Source organism: Cryptosporidium ryanae (assembly GCF_009792415.1).
Source record: "Cryptosporidium ryanae isolate 45019 chromosome Unknown contig_7, whole genome shotgun sequence".
Classification (NCBI taxonomy): Eukaryota; Apicomplexa; class Conoidasida; order Eucoccidiorida; family Cryptosporidiidae; genus Cryptosporidium; species Cryptosporidium ryanae.
The window spans coordinates 135,717-152,241 of NW_027125566.1; the positions used below are offsets into that span (position 1 = coordinate 135,717).

Sequence of the window (16,525 nt, forward strand, 5' to 3'; positions counted from 1 at the left end):
TATGTTTCTAACTACATTTTCTTGAAATACATGCAGATATCTTTTATAACTTTTTCATCGTTCTCGTCACATGATTAAAAATCCCAAATATACATCATATCGAGACATACTGGCGCCTTAACAGGAAAAGACAGTACATTAAAAATCATTAATTGCAAGTAACGGTATAATTTTAGATTACAGATCAAATGAAATAAACTGTTAATATAATAAATTAATGGTACAGAAAGTTAAGTAGTAAATAAAGCAGAAGGTAGATAAAGAGTAAGGAAATAGAATAAAACACCTATTTCACACCCATAACTGTTAAGCAACAAGAAGGGATCAAAAAAAGGTATCTATTTAATAAAAAGCAATAAAAGAGGTATTTATCAAGGAATTGTTAAATATTAGTTTGCTTTACAGACTTGGTGTGCATTATTGAGCCCAAGACTGTAATATAGACCAGAGAAGTTTCGTATATTAAGTTAAAATAAACAAAGGCCTATAACATGTAAAATGTGTTAATTTGGGAATAAATTTGAATGAGATCTGAGATTAAAAACTTTTTTATGTAAATAGAATATTAAAGAAATTTCTTGGAGTTCTTGGGGCTTAATAACTACTTTTATGTCTTATTTGCCGAAATAAAATTAGTATTCAATCTGCAAATATATGGGTATCAGACCAGAATCTCAAATTAGAAGACATACGTTATTACGCAAAAAAAAAACTCATATTTTGCTACAGTAATATATATTTTCATTTTTGATTAACTCAATAGGTTTATAAATACTATCACTTGGTGTGTTTCTCTAATATGTCCATAAATAATACTTCAGAAATACTAAACAATGCAACGAAGGGTTGTGATGAAGGAATTATGGAAGCTTCTTTGTCACCAAAAAACCGAGTGTCACCAGATCTAGTTAAAATTTCCTCTCAAACTATTCCAGACAGTCCTACAACAATTTTTACAAGTGTAAATTCATCACCTAACCAAAACATATGCGAAAAGGAGGATTCAAATATAAATCAGTTTTATTCATTATTTTCAAGAGCAAGCGATGAAATTACTAGTAAAGAGTTGCAAAGTTCATATTACCCTTTTAATTACTCGACTCTGTTTCAAAATTTTAACCAGCTACTGCCTCCGAGTTCAACAAATAACAAAGGTGCTAGTAGAAGCAATGAAATAAATAGTGTAAATATTATCAGTAAGGACAATAATGTTAATTACAATAATAAAATCAACCTACCAGCCAGTGGAATTTACAACAGAAATAATTACCAAGGAGAAATTTCAGGTTTAGGTGACATAAATACAAATAATGGAGGTTTCAGTATGACGGATGATAATAATTCATTAAGAAATGGAGTTGATGCTAGCACTTTGTACAATCAATATTTAAATTTACAAATTGACTGGAATAACTGCAGTCTCTCCTTGCCTTATAATCTGAATTTATACTATCAGCAATTGGCACTTTACAACAGAATGTTGATGTCAATGTATCTCCCAATATTTGGAAATGGATACAACAATAATATTAATCCGTACTTGTCCCAATTGATATCATCATCATTCAATCAATCAAATACTTTGCCTTCAACATATTCACAAAGTTGTGTGAACATGGGACAATATTCGGATATTCAAGCAAATCAATTCCCAAAAATGATATCTTTGGAAAACCTATCACAACTATACCAAAATTATAATTCATCAGTTATAGGGAACAATATAGGTGTTTGTAACGGACTTGACAGTAATGTCAATATGATTAGTGGGCACCTGCCAACGTCAAATTCACCTATAAATTCCACCCATTCTCTTGCTTCTTTACTTTCTCCAATAAATACAGGCCAGTCAAATACTTCGAGATCTTTGTTTCTAAACCGTGCAGATAACAGCTATGACCTTTCTAGTACGGGAGTTTGGGGTTCAACTCAGAATGATCTTTTGGAATCATCAATTAACCAAAACATTATGTCTAACTATTCAAAATTGTCATCAAATATTAAAAGTTTAGGTAGGAAGACAGAAAGAACCAGAAAATACACTAAGAATAACAGTAGTAGTCACAATAGCAGTAACGTTGGTGCTAGAAGAAAAATTGATAAAAACTCTGCCGTTTGCATTGTTTGTGGAACTACACAAACCTCTCAATGGAGGTTTCTAAATTTAGGTGAACTTCACTCGTCAAACTATAACAACAAAGCCGAGAATTCTTCTCCCAAACTTGAAGAAAGTCATGAAGCTGATGAATATGACTCCAGTGAACACATTGGTTCCAGTACAAGCAATGACAATCACAATAATGCCTCTACTATTGTAGACAAACAAATATGTTGTAATGCTTGCTATATGAAGTACGACAAGAACAGACCCAGGTACAGGAATGGCAAGAAAGTACCACCACCTCTCCCAACATACTTATATACACATGGACAAATCACAAATAAATCCAACATTGTTGAATCAATAGACAACAATCACCATTCTATTGATAATAACGACACCTTAAAAAACGAGTTAATTTCAATTGATGTTGTTCATAATAATTGAAAGCATCATTAAAGATATATCAATATAATCGTAAAAACAAGTTAAATAGGAGATCAACAATTTCTACTTTTTCAGGCATCTACGTAAAACACAAATGATCATATAATAAACTTACATGATGACCATAATTATAATTTCGGACCTAAAAACTTGTTTCGCATCAAGAAAGACTATTTCTGCTTAAATTACACTTTACATTTATTGAGTAATTTAAAATATCTCTCTCTTTTACTGAAATGCATTTCAAAAGCAAATAAAGAGGATAATCAACCGTCTAAATTGGTTATTTTGCACGAGTCCGAAACTTTAAGAATGAAGAATTTTCCTTATCATTTTCTGTTAATTTTTGTGCTAAATAAACATATTAGCGTGGGTTTGTCATTCACTATTTCTAACAAGGATTATTTTATGCTTAAGTTGTAATCAACATTATCAAGTATGTAAATATTATGTACTGGAACATTTGTAAAAGACTTAAGATCAATTACCTTATTTCCTGAAAACTACTGTTTAATGGCCTCATACCATTAACTATAAAATAAAATTAAACAGTGAAACTTATACTTCTTCACCAATGCTACTGCAAAGTTTGAAAAGATAATATACATTCCAATTAGCCTTGTATACTAATAACTGTGTATTTAATGGATTTATTTTAAATATGTATAAATAAAGAGTATGAAATATATAACTTTTTTCACTACCAAAATCAAATATAGTTGCATTTAGCTTACCTTACAATGAATATTAAAAATGCATGTGTCATTGCGTGACCGAATAATTGAATTTATATACCAGTAAATTATAATTTAAAACATAATAAAGTCAGTGAAAATAATAGAAAACAACTATAACTGTAATAAAAAATAATAGTAGACTCATCTTTATTACTATTATTTCAAATAATATTTTAAAACACATTGAAGCAATAAATGTTCATGGTTTTGTACTTTATAAAAATAACGAGCCTTATGTATTTCATTAGATGCAAATATGCACACTTTTTGCGAAATAGAAAATAATAATTTTTATGATATTGTACCACTTTATATTGTTTGTAGCTATATGTAAAAGAATTGAGACAATTCTCTGTAATCACCTACTAAAAAAATGACTAATAGATACCAATGCATTTTAAAAGGCATTTAATCAAATAACAAAGAATTCATTTAATAACTAGAACAAAAATAACAATACAATGTTAAAAGAAACTACTAAAATAGGACAACTCATAAGAAATGAAAATAAACTCTTATCTATTTTCCCTTTTGGTTAGCTTTGTACATCCTACCCTTTGCTCACAACCTAAACCTACTTATCCACCTAGTCAATTAAACAGCTCTTCGGAAGGATGTTTAAACCTCCCTCTTCCAAAAAAAGAAAATAGTTAGATAATCAGTCAACTTTCATTTCTGAATCATCTTGAGCAACATTTGGTCCGTCCTCCATTTTTATATCCTCTTGGCTCTCCATTCCAGCCGCTGCAGGGTCATTTGTGGAATTTGTATTGTCCTCACCTTTGAAATCAGAAGTGTTTGAACCTGGTTCTTGGACTTTTGGAATAGGCACAAGAGTCTCAGTACAGTATTTTTGCGCTGCAGTACACATTTCCTTAAGAGAGTCAATAGAAATAATCATATCCTCAAATGACTTTCTCTCTTGTAAATTCTTTCTCACGGCTTCACTGAATTCTTGGTATCTTTGTGAAAGTCCATTCATAACAGCCTCCTTACTTTCAGGAGTGAATTGTGCCTCGATGTTATCATAAATTTTCTGGAAATTTCCCATGATAGAATTCATATATGACTGAATCTCCTCCATTTGCAGAGATTCTTGATATCTTTTCTCAATAGGATCACCATATGTTCTTAGTTCGCATAATTTTTGCTCAAATAACTCCTTTGTACCCTCATAATTGTCGTAAATCCAATTCTCTGCTTGAGAAAGATAGGACAAAAATGACTCTATTTGTTGGTCTGCAGCATACTTGTTTAAGTTTCCACCCGGAGATATTTTTTGCCTCATATCAAATACATAAGACTCTAACTCGTTCAATTTCTCCCTTGTAAAATGAATCAATAAATCTTCTGAACTCATTCTCGTCTCATAATCCTTAAACGTGGCCTTTGACTCCTGAGACAGGTACCCTGGTAATGATTCGCTTAATCTAAATTGTACATTAGTTCTTTTAACTCTAGTCTTCATAGCTCCTGATGATGATTGAGGTGCGGGGCTCTCTGTCGTACTATTGTCTGAAGCAGGTGGTTTAGATGAGCTAGCACCGCCATCTGCTCCTGTTTCACTATTTACATTTGAACTAGTCTCCCCTGATGAGGCCGTAGCTGCGCCATTACCACCACTAACTGTCGCATCGTTCGTACTTACAGATGGTTCAAACACCGTCTCTTCTTTAATTTGTTCCACTTTTTCCAAAGATACAATGCCATTTCTATCAAGTCTAATGTAGAGCTTCACTTTCGAATCTTGTAATTGGGGGAGATCAATGAAGTATCTTCCTAAATCTAAGTTGTTGGTGTATTGATTTGGTGAATACTTTAGGGCAATTTCAAACGGTTCTGTTTTCGAAAATGTTGAATTTTTTAACACATTAAAATCACTACCTTTCGAAAAGAGAGTAGCAGATTTAAAATCGGTGGATGTAGGTGAATTTTGCCATAAAAGGAGAATCTCATAAGCAAATTTCTCATTCATTGCAAACTCTCTTACTTTAATCACCGGAGACAACATTGCAGCTTGTAGCGCACACCCTCTTGCAACTGTTTCATCAGCATTTAGTGTTTTGCAAAGTTCCTTGTTGTTGAAAGCGCTACTGATCGCTCTTTGGACCCACGGAATTCTACTGCATCCTCCAATTATCTCTATTGAAGATACGTCATCAACCTTCAGATTTGCTTGACTTAAAGCAGAATTAACCATTTCTGTAATGTATCCACTCATTTTACCACACAATTCCTCAAATGTTGCACGCTCTATCATTATATTAATGTCATTGTCTCCATCTACGCACTCTGCTACAAATGCTGCTTCTTGATTAGCACTTAATATCTTCTTGCACTTTGTAGCTGAATCCTCCAATTTTAGTTTTGCTTTTGGATCCTTAAGTAAATCCGTCTTGAATTTATCATTAAACCCATTGGCTGCATACTCAATTATTGCAAAGTCCATCAGACGTCCACTTATTCTGTTTTCATATACCGTTGAAAGTATGTCGAATCTTCCTTTTGTGAATCTAACCAATGAAACGAAAAAATAACCTGCCCCACAACTTACAAAGGCTACTATCAAATTTTCATTTTCACTGAAACTATTTGACCTGAAAATTCCATAGTCCAAAGCTACCGCACTTTCCTCATTCATTATTCTTAAACAGTTAATCTCTGCAATATGAAGGGCATCCAAGACATTTTGTCTAGCTACATTGTCATAATAGCCCGGTATACTAACAACCAAGTCACGAACTGACTGTCCTGTACTTTTTTCTGTGTTTTCCTTTAGTCTTTTTAAAAAAGAAGCATAAACACTTGTCAGTGAAACTATCTTTTGACTACCTTTGTAATTCACCTTAAATCCAAGACTACCATCTTTACACGTTACTTCTGCTAGTGAATGCCTTTTCTCTTCTTCTGTTAAATTATTTGGGAGCATTCCCATTAATGGCTTAAAATACCTACAAGTGTTTTTATAATTCGATTTTAATTTAGTCATCGCAGGTTCCCCTATTAGGCGTTCTGTATCCGTGTATCCCACAAGAATTGGTGTTGTCCTCTCAGATAACTCATTTCTCACTATTGTTACTGCTCCTCTATTGATTGTTGCAACCACTGCATTTATTGTACCAACATCAATACCTATTACTGACATTTTCTTGAAAAATCACTTCTTACTCCTTTTTTTCTTAGCTTCCGATCTTATTAACTTCAATTTCCTGTTTCTATTACTTTCTTATCTTTTGTGTCGATACCGCAATATTGAGACAAGTATTATATGATTTATATTATTTAGTACCGGCATTTTAATCCTGAAATTTTACCAGTTAGCGAGTACATTGTTCCGTTTTCTTTTAATTTGAAAATGAATAGTCGCGCAAATTTCTTGTTGATATTCCTACCTTCTTAGTTAATTCCAAAACATCTTCCATTTCCCCCTTGAACCGATTTTCACCTTTCTCAAACCATAGTTTCAATCCCTCCCCCCTTCTATTCTGAGACCCCCAAGCCATCGAAAAAAGACCTCACAGTGGCGCACGCGCCACATTTGCTCTTTTTATAATGCATACAAAAATCAGGAGTGTAGAATAAAACAGAACATAGGATAATAAATAATAGTAATATGTTTGTTTTAGGCAGAGAATCGATTGGTAAGTACTTGTTTGTCCATTACATATCTCTCATTGAAAATAACACCTAATTTGACTTTTTTTCGTTCATATTCATTTAGAATCCCCTCAAAAAAAGTTGATGAAGGAGTTATTTTTTAAAATAAGAGCACTAACAGGTACGTTTTTTTACCCGAAATTGAAGGGTTAGCACAGCATGCTGGAGAATCTTTTCTTAACCACATGCAGTTATCCTTGAAATGAATAGAGTTTACTTTCGTATTATTTTTGCCCTGAAATTTTACCATTACTCTAATAACAATACTAACTCTAAATACGCTAGTGTTTTGGGCAGGTACCAAAATCCTGAGCCTATTATTTGAGAAGGACGAGACTTCATCCCAGTCTTTATAAAGATGACTCTGATTAAAAAAAATGTTAAACGTTAATGGATAAGCAATTAGTCATTTTAGTTAGAGCAGAAACAATGAAATGACAATAGAAATAAACTAGGGTTTAGTAACTACTCCTATTTTTATAGTTTAGATAAATTCATTTGCATTTCTTGTTAAATATAAATATATGATTCGTCATGATTCGTTTGTAAATGGTACCTCGCTTTAATACACAACATATGCTTTGATACTTGCTTTAATGAGAAATAACATTTTTCAACATCAAAGTAAATATGGTATTATGCAATATAAAATCTAAGTTTACTGAACACTCGGTCAATTGTTGAGTATCAATTAATAGATGATGCCTTTCTTTCATGTATATTGTATGCCATGAGCTTTTCAATCAAGTCAGCATGAGTCAAAATCATTCTTCTGCAACAATATCGACTTAAACCAAGTTTATCCAAAGCCTCACTGAAATATGTTATAGAATTAATAACAATTTTTGTGTAATTAGAACATTCTTATACTGCAGATTTTTTGAATACTATGAGAATGTTTTCAATATTAACTTACCCTTCTGGTACATTGTTTTGTAGCAAAAGTAACCAGGGTTGCCACAAATTACCTATTACTTTTCCGCAAGTAAAACAACGAACTGGAATAATCATGATTTTGTGTTGTTCCTTCTTTTATACCTGTTTCGCTATATTCATCTATATTACTGTTATATGTTGTTTATTCAATAAAAATGCCAGGTATATTTGTTTTAACCTATATAACTCAAAGTACAAGTCCATGGCGCCAAAAGCGGTATCAACTAGTGTCAATTTTAACATTCAAGCAACAAAAAGATTTGGCAATAATAACATTTATGAATAATACTACTGTTATACTAAATTTAGAAGTTTCTTGCTCTGAATCGAGCATTTTTGATTACGCTATTAACGCTAGTATTACTCTCAAACACCCATTCCCACAACCAGGAATATAATTTAGGAGGAAGCATAAGTAAATGGAAGAGAAAAGAGCATTGGAAAATGAGTATATATTTGAAGGAAAGGTAAAAATACACAAAGCGAATGATGAAGTCTTTTACAATCCGGCCCAAATTTTTAATAGAGACCTATCTATTATTGCAATCAAATCTTTTTTAAATATTAGAAAAAGAAATATTTTCAGGAAAAATTCAAAGAAATCGAAATGTTTCAATATTGAGAAAGATTCATCTCAAATAAAGACGTCTGAAGCTGATTTAAGTTATTCTAATTTAGTTACAACAGTACTGGAACCACTTGGAGCATCTGGACTTAGATCAATACGATATTTAAAGGAATTGTCTTCAGAAATTGATTATTTAGTATGTGGAGATATAGATCCCCTTGCGATAAATAGAATGAAACAAAATTTTGCACTAAATTCAATTCCAAAAGATAAATATACTTGTATTTGTGCAGATGCGAAAAGACTTCTTTCTTTTTCGAGTCCTAACTTGATTAAACAGATAGGTTTATTGAAGGAAAAAAACGAGAGCAATATAAACAATATATTAAATTCGTTGCTTGGAGTTACTGATCCAAACAATGAATCAAACAAATATTCTGGATTTACTATAGTAGACATAGATCCATATGGTACATGTGCTCCATTTATTGACGGCACATTAAATTCGTGCGAAGAAGATGGTTTGGCATGTTTTACAGCAACAGATATGCCGGTGTTATGTGGCAATGTACCAGAAGTTACTTTTTATAGATATGGAGGTAATGCACTGAAAAAACCATATTGTCATGAAATGTCTTTGCGTCTGTTATTAAATAGAATTATTACCTCAGGTGCAAAGTATCAAAAAAGTGTAACCCCACTATTAAGTGTGAGTGTTGATTTTTATGTGCGTGTTTTTGTTAAAGTCAAAAAGAGTGCAATAAATTGCAAGAATATCTCAAGTGAAACAGGATTTGTACTACAATGTACACATTGCCCAAGTTTTCATGTGGTTAACTTTGGCGAAAAATCTAGGAATGTAAGTAAAAATAAAACAAAAAGAAAAAGAGAGAGTGAACACCAAAAAGACGCATTAATGAAGGGGACTAACAACAATTACGATATTTGTAATATAAATGAAAATAAAACAAAAGAAAAAGAAGGTGAAAATGAGCGTTATTTTACATTAAACAATGTAGAAAAGGGTGAAAGGTTTAGATACAAAGCAAATCAATTTAATATTGATTTATATGAAAAAGATCTTAAAGACTATTCTATTAAGTGTAAGGAATGTCTAACTGGGAGATACTGTATAGGTGGACCAATATATACAGGTAAACTTTACGATGATGAATTCTTGGAGGAAATGCTTGGCTATTGTAATGAGATTGAAAGCAATAATAACGATAATTCACAAGAGATAACAATGTATAAAAAAATTAAAGGTTTGCTAACTGCAATAAAAGAAGAACTTAATGATTCTATTTTGCACTACCAAATACCTTCCCTTTGTAATTTTCTTGGAATAGAGATGATCAAACCCGTAATCTTTTATTCCGCATTGCGTAATTTAGGTTATAAATCCTCTCATTTTCACAGAGATCCTCTTTCATTAAAAACGAATGCACCAGACAAAGTAGTTTTAGACATTTTAAGATCATGGGCATTGTTAAATCCATCAAAAAAGAACAAAAATTATCCTTTCCTAAACACAAAAATTGAAACAGAAGGAATCACATTTGATATCAATCCGGATGTTCTTTTTGAAATGAAGGCTAGCAATGGCACATCTCGCTGGTTACCTAATCCTGAATCAAATTGGGGACCAATCTCTAGGCCAAAAAAAAAATGAAATTGCTAATTGACATTGTATGTTATACCTCTATTTAAAAAAAAAATTATCTTTTTTATTCTGAGGTTTGAAACTAGTGTTGTTTTAGTATATTTTCGTAATTGTACATGTTAACATACACATAGACATTTCATTTACCGTTAGTATATTATTTACGTAAATCTATATATATCTGTGTTTATCATGCGTTTTAACACTTTTTATTATTATTGCTTTTTAGATTGGCCTTAAACTATCTCTAATTCTGTTCATATTAATCCATTCCCTTATTCCATATCTATTTGCGAGATATGGTCTAACATCACTCAAAAATTGAAGCCTGTTCAATAAAATGAGTACCCTAAGAAGTTCATTGTCCTTAGGACACCCATACCAGCTGTCAACTGGGATTGCATTATCCAATTGAAGAGTGTTGCTTATTAAAGAATTATCTACAAGAACAGTTCTGTTTAAATTAGCTCCCTTAATTATTCTTAAATCTTTCATGTATCCATTGTTATAAATCGTGCAATCCTCCCTAAAGAGCCTATATTTTATTAAATTATTATTTGGATCTATAGAATTTATGACTTGTTCGGCATATTCTCTTGTACTTGCTGTGAATATACATATATTACCTATTTTTGATGCGCAATTCAAAAATAATTTAAGGAATGGTCTAAAGTAAACTGTCCATGGACTTTCAAATGTAGATATATTTACAAGCAGATCAGGTTTAATATTACCCCTTATTGGTTCATTCGTGCAATGTACCAATGTTTCATCCATGTCCAAAACTATCAGTAAATCACTGCACTCTTTTTTCTCTTTTAATGATCTTAGCAATGGAAAACCTCTTAAAAACATATTTGAGTCTTCTTTAAACGGTTTTGCTATAAATGGGCTTACGCTTTTACTTTCCCCATAAATCATTTTATCAGGAAATCTTGTACAGCAAAGATATTCTATTGCTATTGACATCGTTCGAGATAGTATTCTTGGTCTTCCAGTAACTATATTTTCCATAGCTACATGAAAAGTAAATCCTATTGCATTATTCCTTGATGGCTTTGACGTTAAAAAGCAATAGTTTAACAAATTCTCATCATCTCTAAATGACCTGGGGTTTGTGTCCAATTGAAGATGCTTCATTATCTCCTTGAATTCTTCTGTTCTGTTTAACAAACTATAATTTGATGTATTGTTGGCTACTTCTACTTCATCACAAATTGTACTTTGAGTACTTTCAATTGTATTTACTTCATCGTCAATTATATTCTTAGTCATTCTCTGACTTTTATCAATATTGTCCCTTTTTACATATTTGTCACATAGTTTCATTTTTAGAGGCAATTCTCCATTATTAATGTAGTTATCTCCATTAGAACTTCTAATTCTCTTTAATTTGCACTTGAATGATGCCATCAAAATCTTCCTCTGTAAATTAATATTTATGGACTAAGAATAATAACTATTAAAACTTAAAACCTAATCACTAAAGCCTAAATTATTTTTTTGTTATTAATTACAAAACAAAAATAAAGTTACTTTTGTTCTTATTTATTATAAACTCTTATTTAAAATCCATTTATTAATACATTTAACAGAAAATATTTAATATTTATCTTTTTAATGAAAAAGCCTTAAGACATGTTAAACAAGAAGTGTTCTGTGGTCTTTTCACAAATTAATAAGTTAAATCCATATTTATTCATTATAAAAATGCAATCCCTTTCCTCTTATTTTTTTAAATAGTGTTTATAACTATGAAACACGTCCCTAACCCCATTATGCTAGCGAAAAACAAAGACAGTAATGAACGGAACGCTATAAATGATAATGATAATTGTGAGAATATATGATTATTGGTGAATAATCAATTTTATTCTGAGAGTGAATACATACCCTTTTCAAGTTGTTGACATATTAAAAAACAATAATCTAAGTGAATATACAATGTAATTAACAAACCAATTTACTTTGAATTTTTAATTCTTAAAAATCAAAATTTAGGTGTACATTACTGAATCAACCTTTACCAGTATTTGAATTCTATCATAGTTTTATAAAACATAAGGCTAACCTATTCATAAGTAAATGTTCGTCATAAGAAGTTCATGTTCTAAAAAAATAGTAGGCATATATACACATAAATAAATAAATACATAATTTAATAGTCACAGTGTTTTCATTTTAATTAAATGAGTGATTTACACATTTGTGACTTCATTAACTGTTATCAATTATGCAATATTTGCAAATTGTTTTTTAAAAAAAATATTCAAGTATGTTACCTTTTCCTTATTATTATCCCGCTGCATGTAAAGGGTACCGCTCAAAAATTTCCCATAAGACACATACGTTATGCACTAGTGTCTGTAAGTGACTTAGGAGCAGAAAATAAAATATGTATAAAGCAATGCGAAAAAAAAGGAATATATTGCTTGTTCATGAAGTGAGTACAAATATTTGTTGTAAAAATATAAGATCATTTATTTGAGTAGTTATTTTTGAATAGTTTTTTGGTAATAATTTGTTGGGATCACAAGAAAAAACGTTTAAATGAGAGCAAAGACGTAATTTATTTTTTTTTTTTTGATATTTGATGGTAAGAGTGAGAGAAAAAAAGAATAGAATACTATTAGGATTTATGGGTTGGTTGTTTGTTTATCTTTTTGCTTTTTTGATCAATGGGGTGGTATATGGATCAGATGTAGATGAAATTTACAGAGAGGAGATTAAAAAAAGTCTGAAGAGACAAAAAATGGTTAAAAAACAAGTAATGGTTGAACGATCAAAACTTGTCTCTGAAATGGAGGCGTTGTTGTGTAATAAAAACAAATTTTCATTCATAGAATGCGAGTACGATAGTTCAAATGCTGTCATGAGTTTTGGAGGAATGTTCGGTGTGGGAATATCCGCAATACTCTATCCAGCAAATACAGCTTTTAGAGTTTATAAAAACTGCAAAATAGATGCAGATCTATCTTATAAATGCTTTGAGAAGGATTTATTGACGAATAGTGAAGGTATAAGAGTTTTCATTAAACGTGAAAATAGCAAATTATTAACACAATATAAACATGCATATTTAGACAAATTACCCATAGTTATTCCAAACAAGATAGGTCGTGAGTTTAATATAGGATTTTTAATGGAAAAGTACATGACAAGCTATTTATCAAGCAAAAAAACACTAAATAACCATATAAGCCCTGATGTTTATACAATAACAACCAAATGGGGATCACCAATTGTAGAATTTGATCGCTTTATATTTATGCAGTTTCTAGATGGAGTGACACTGAGTGAATTGCTTAGAAAACTTCGACAAAGTGAAATTTATCACATGAAAAACAGTTTCAGAAAAGTTTTAAGGGCATATGGTAATTTGGTTGCTGCAAGGAGCACACAAAATAAAAATATTGATTCAATAAAAAGAAGAGAAATGTTATTAAGAATAAGTATAAATAACTCTGCCGGAGAAATATTAGGCAGATTAAGATATAGATTGTCCATTTTAGATCATACTCTCAATTTTTTACAAAGGATTTGGGAACAAAACATCTACCATTGTGACCTGTGCCATCCAAATATTATGATTTTGGATGAATACCTAACAGATCCTATTGAAATAACTAAAATTATTAGAGATGGTCAGGGATTTCTTATAGATGACGACCAGTATATAAATATGATGGAGGTAAATAGTCTTCCTTTAGAGATTACAAAGAGACTTGATGAAAAGAATGACTTATTGAATCAATTTGATTCAGAAAATGGTTATAATGAAAACAATTGTCCTAACAATGATATACAAAAACCTAATTTACAAAACAATGATTATGATAACAAAGAAGATGATAGTAAAGACAATTCATATAGCAAATCAAATACACCTGATAATAGTTTAACATTTGGTTCTAATTTGGAAGAAACACTGGATAATGATCCAAAAAAACATAAGGCTAATGATGCTGTTAATTCTAAAAAGAAGCGAGGATTGCGTGTTATACGTTTTAGACAAGAAAACTTTAGAGTTATTGATTTTTCATTTGCTGTTGATTTAACAAAAGAGATGAATAGTTACAAGGGTGTGGATAAATATTTTATTGAAACACCGTGCAGAATATACAGGCCTGATCGTAGAGAAGATATTATTGAGTTACGTAGATTTGTTGACGAAGCGGTGTATCATGCTTCAAAGACAGAAACTATAATATTAGCAGATACGTGGAGCACGGTTATTGAAGAGTTAATTAATGAAAATAGCAGTGTATCGTATCACGTTGACAAATTTTTAAGTCACGACAAGTCTGTTGCCACTCAGGCAAAGCAATTCCTAACTACTATTCAGGTTCTACAAAGATTTTTTAAAGAACTGAGAAATAATATATATGGCCCAGAATGGACTGGATGTTGGGAAAACTTTAATGAGTGGAGAAAACTCAAATTGGTTAACAAATTTGATCAGATGGAAAGAGAACAACTTAAGTTTCAATCCTCGTGTAATATAAAGGATATGACTATTGCTATTCATAAGGCTAGGGAACAGATTCATCATCATATTAATAGATTCAAACAGGGACTACTTGGAAGCACCCTGGTAGATGCATCGTCTACAATGGACCACTACTATTCCATTTCCACTGCACCTTTATATATTGAAAAGAAGTTAAGGGATATCATAGAAAACGACTTATTTAAATTGTCATGATTTAATGTATAGGCATATGCACACGTAAATAGGTTCGTTATTTTCTTGTTATAGAACACGATCACACAAACAATGCAAGCTTGGAATGTGTGCTAATGCATATTCTTGTGTTTTCATGTTACATAAAGGAGTTCATTTCAATCTCGCATCTCCCATTACTTATGTGTGCAACAACTTGACTCAATGTACATTCAGTAGAGAACAAGACAAGAACGTCATTGAACGAAAATTCGAACATTCTTGTTTACCATTATTGATGTTGAGACAAACCCATGGCCCTACAAAAAGATACAATGCGTGTATATTCACATGGAAATCACATTACAATCAAGTAATTGTTATGTGGGGACGGGGATAATCACACGGATACAATTAAAGGAGGGGCATGTTTAAACTAATGGAATGTAGTTGTAATTGAATGTGCAGTGTACATATACATATATCCCATAAAATACACAAATTTATGCATTTATTTATTACATGAGGGATTATTAATGTTAGATATTTTTTAAGATAATATGCTACTATAAAAAGAATGCTAAAAATTCCAATTTATAAATTTTATCTTTTGCAAACTTTGTCTTCAAATAAATATTTTTTTGTCCAATATTTGATAGGTAAATACTTGTTAATACTTAACATTTTAATTATTCTATTTTAATAATTTACCGCTTAATTGTCCACTGTTTTGCTAGCTCTGTATGCCCATATATATTTTCCATAAAAAAACATAGGCGGGATTATGCAGAAAAGTGGATATTTATTAGTGTGGAAAGCAAATATTAAATTTATACACAAAGTGTGGTAATACGCCGGTGTAGGAAAAAAAATAGGGTAATACGGAATTCACTTGCCTGCATTTTGTGTTGACAAGGTCACTTGAGAAAGCTAAAAAAATTTCAAGAGTAAATCAAACAAAGAACATACAAAATGGCTAGAACTAAACAAACAGCTCGTAAATCAACTGGTGGTAAGGCACCACGTAAACAATTAGCATCTAAGGGTGCAAGGAAATCAGCACCAGTAACTGGTGGAGTAAAGAAACCACGTAGATACAGACCAGGAACAGTTGCCCTTCGTGAAATCAGAAGATACCAAAGATCCACAGAACTTTTGATCAGGAAGTTACCATTCCAAAGATTGGTCCGTGAAATCGCTCAAGACTTCAAGACTGATTTAAGATTCCAGTCATCTGCTGTTATGGCTTTGCAAGAGGCTTCTGAGGCTTACTTGGTTGGTTTGTTTGAGGACACAAACTTATGTGCCATTCATGCTCACCGTGTTACCATTATGCCAAAGGATGTCCAACTTGCTCGTCGTATCCGTGGTGAAAGGTAAACGAGATTTTACGTGTTATTTGTAATTAGTTAACCTGGCCGAGAATGTGGTCCCTCCGTCATTGATCTTCGGGCATTATCAACAATTTGCTCTTTGGGGACTCTGAAATTATAAAGGCTTTCTATCCATCCATTATGTACTTAACATCCTATTACTAATGGATTTCCCTAGTGTATGCATGCGTTTGCCTGCTCCTCCGGGCGGCACTAGCCGCCATACTTAGTTTAATTTTTCTATTTGGAATCCTTTGTCCGGTTCGCAAAAGTGGTGTTATCTGTGCAGTGGGAGTCGTGTTCCCTGAGACGGTGTGTGGCTTACACAAGTCGTCGCATAAATTTACAGACCTAACGTTTACTCACATATATATTCATTC

General features: G+C 31.6%; 7 protein-coding genes across 7 annotated transcripts; 4 read left to right on the forward strand and 3 right to left on the reverse strand.

Annotated features, from left to right (window-relative positions):
- Positions 1 to 799: 799 nt before the first annotated feature.
- Positions 800 to 2,548, forward strand: FG386_003322 (uncharacterized protein; the record flags this gene model as incomplete). The annotated part of the gene is made up of 1 exon (XM_067342742.1): positions 800 to 2,548. The coding sequence occupies one exon, from the start codon at positions 800 to 802 to the stop codon at positions 2,546 to 2,548; it is 1,749 nt and encodes a 582-aa protein (XP_067196015.1).
- A 1,395-nt stretch (positions 2,549 to 3,943) lies between these two features.
- Positions 3,944 to 6,430, reverse strand: FG386_003323 (heat shock 105kDa protein 1; the record flags this gene model as incomplete). The annotated part of the gene is made up of 1 exon (XM_067342743.1): positions 3,944 to 6,430. The coding sequence occupies one exon, from the start codon at positions 6,428 to 6,430 to the stop codon at positions 3,944 to 3,946; it is 2,487 nt and encodes an 828-aa protein (XP_067196016.1).
- A 1,199-nt stretch (positions 6,431 to 7,629) lies between these two features.
- FG386_003324 (DNA-directed RNA polymerase) lies at positions 7,630 to 7,953 on the reverse strand (the record flags this gene model as incomplete). Its single annotated transcript, XM_067342744.1, has 2 exons — positions 7,630 to 7,756; positions 7,859 to 7,953. 2 exons carry the CDS (start codon positions 7,951 to 7,953, stop codon positions 7,630 to 7,632), a joined length of 222 nt encoding a protein of 73 aa, XP_067196017.1.
- Positions 7,954 to 8,297: 344 nt separating this feature from the next.
- FG386_003325 (uncharacterized protein) lies at positions 8,298 to 10,118 on the forward strand (the record flags this gene model as incomplete). Its single annotated transcript, XM_067342745.1, has 1 exon — positions 8,298 to 10,118. The coding sequence occupies one exon, from the start codon at positions 8,298 to 8,300 to the stop codon at positions 10,116 to 10,118; it is 1,821 nt and encodes a 606-aa protein (XP_067196018.1).
- Positions 10,119 to 10,334: 216 nt separating this feature from the next.
- FG386_003326 (NLI interacting factor CTD-like phosphatase) lies at positions 10,335 to 11,522 on the reverse strand (the record flags this gene model as incomplete). The annotated part of the gene is made up of 1 exon (XM_067342746.1): positions 10,335 to 11,522. One exon carries the CDS (start codon positions 11,520 to 11,522, stop codon positions 10,335 to 10,337), a length of 1,188 nt encoding a protein of 395 aa, XP_067196019.1.
- Positions 11,523 to 12,702: 1,180 nt separating this feature from the next.
- Positions 12,703 to 14,814, forward strand: FG386_003327 (uncharacterized protein; the record flags this gene model as incomplete). Its single annotated transcript, XM_067342747.1, has 1 exon — positions 12,703 to 14,814. The coding sequence occupies one exon, from the start codon at positions 12,703 to 12,705 to the stop codon at positions 14,812 to 14,814; it is 2,112 nt and encodes a 703-aa protein (XP_067196020.1).
- A 930-nt stretch (positions 14,815 to 15,744) lies between these two features.
- On the forward strand, positions 15,745 to 16,152 carry FG386_003328 (histone H3; the record flags this gene model as incomplete). Its single annotated transcript, XM_067342748.1, has 1 exon — positions 15,745 to 16,152. One exon carries the CDS (start codon positions 15,745 to 15,747, stop codon positions 16,150 to 16,152), a length of 408 nt encoding a protein of 135 aa, XP_067196021.1.
- Positions 16,153 to 16,525: the final 373 nt, after the last annotated feature.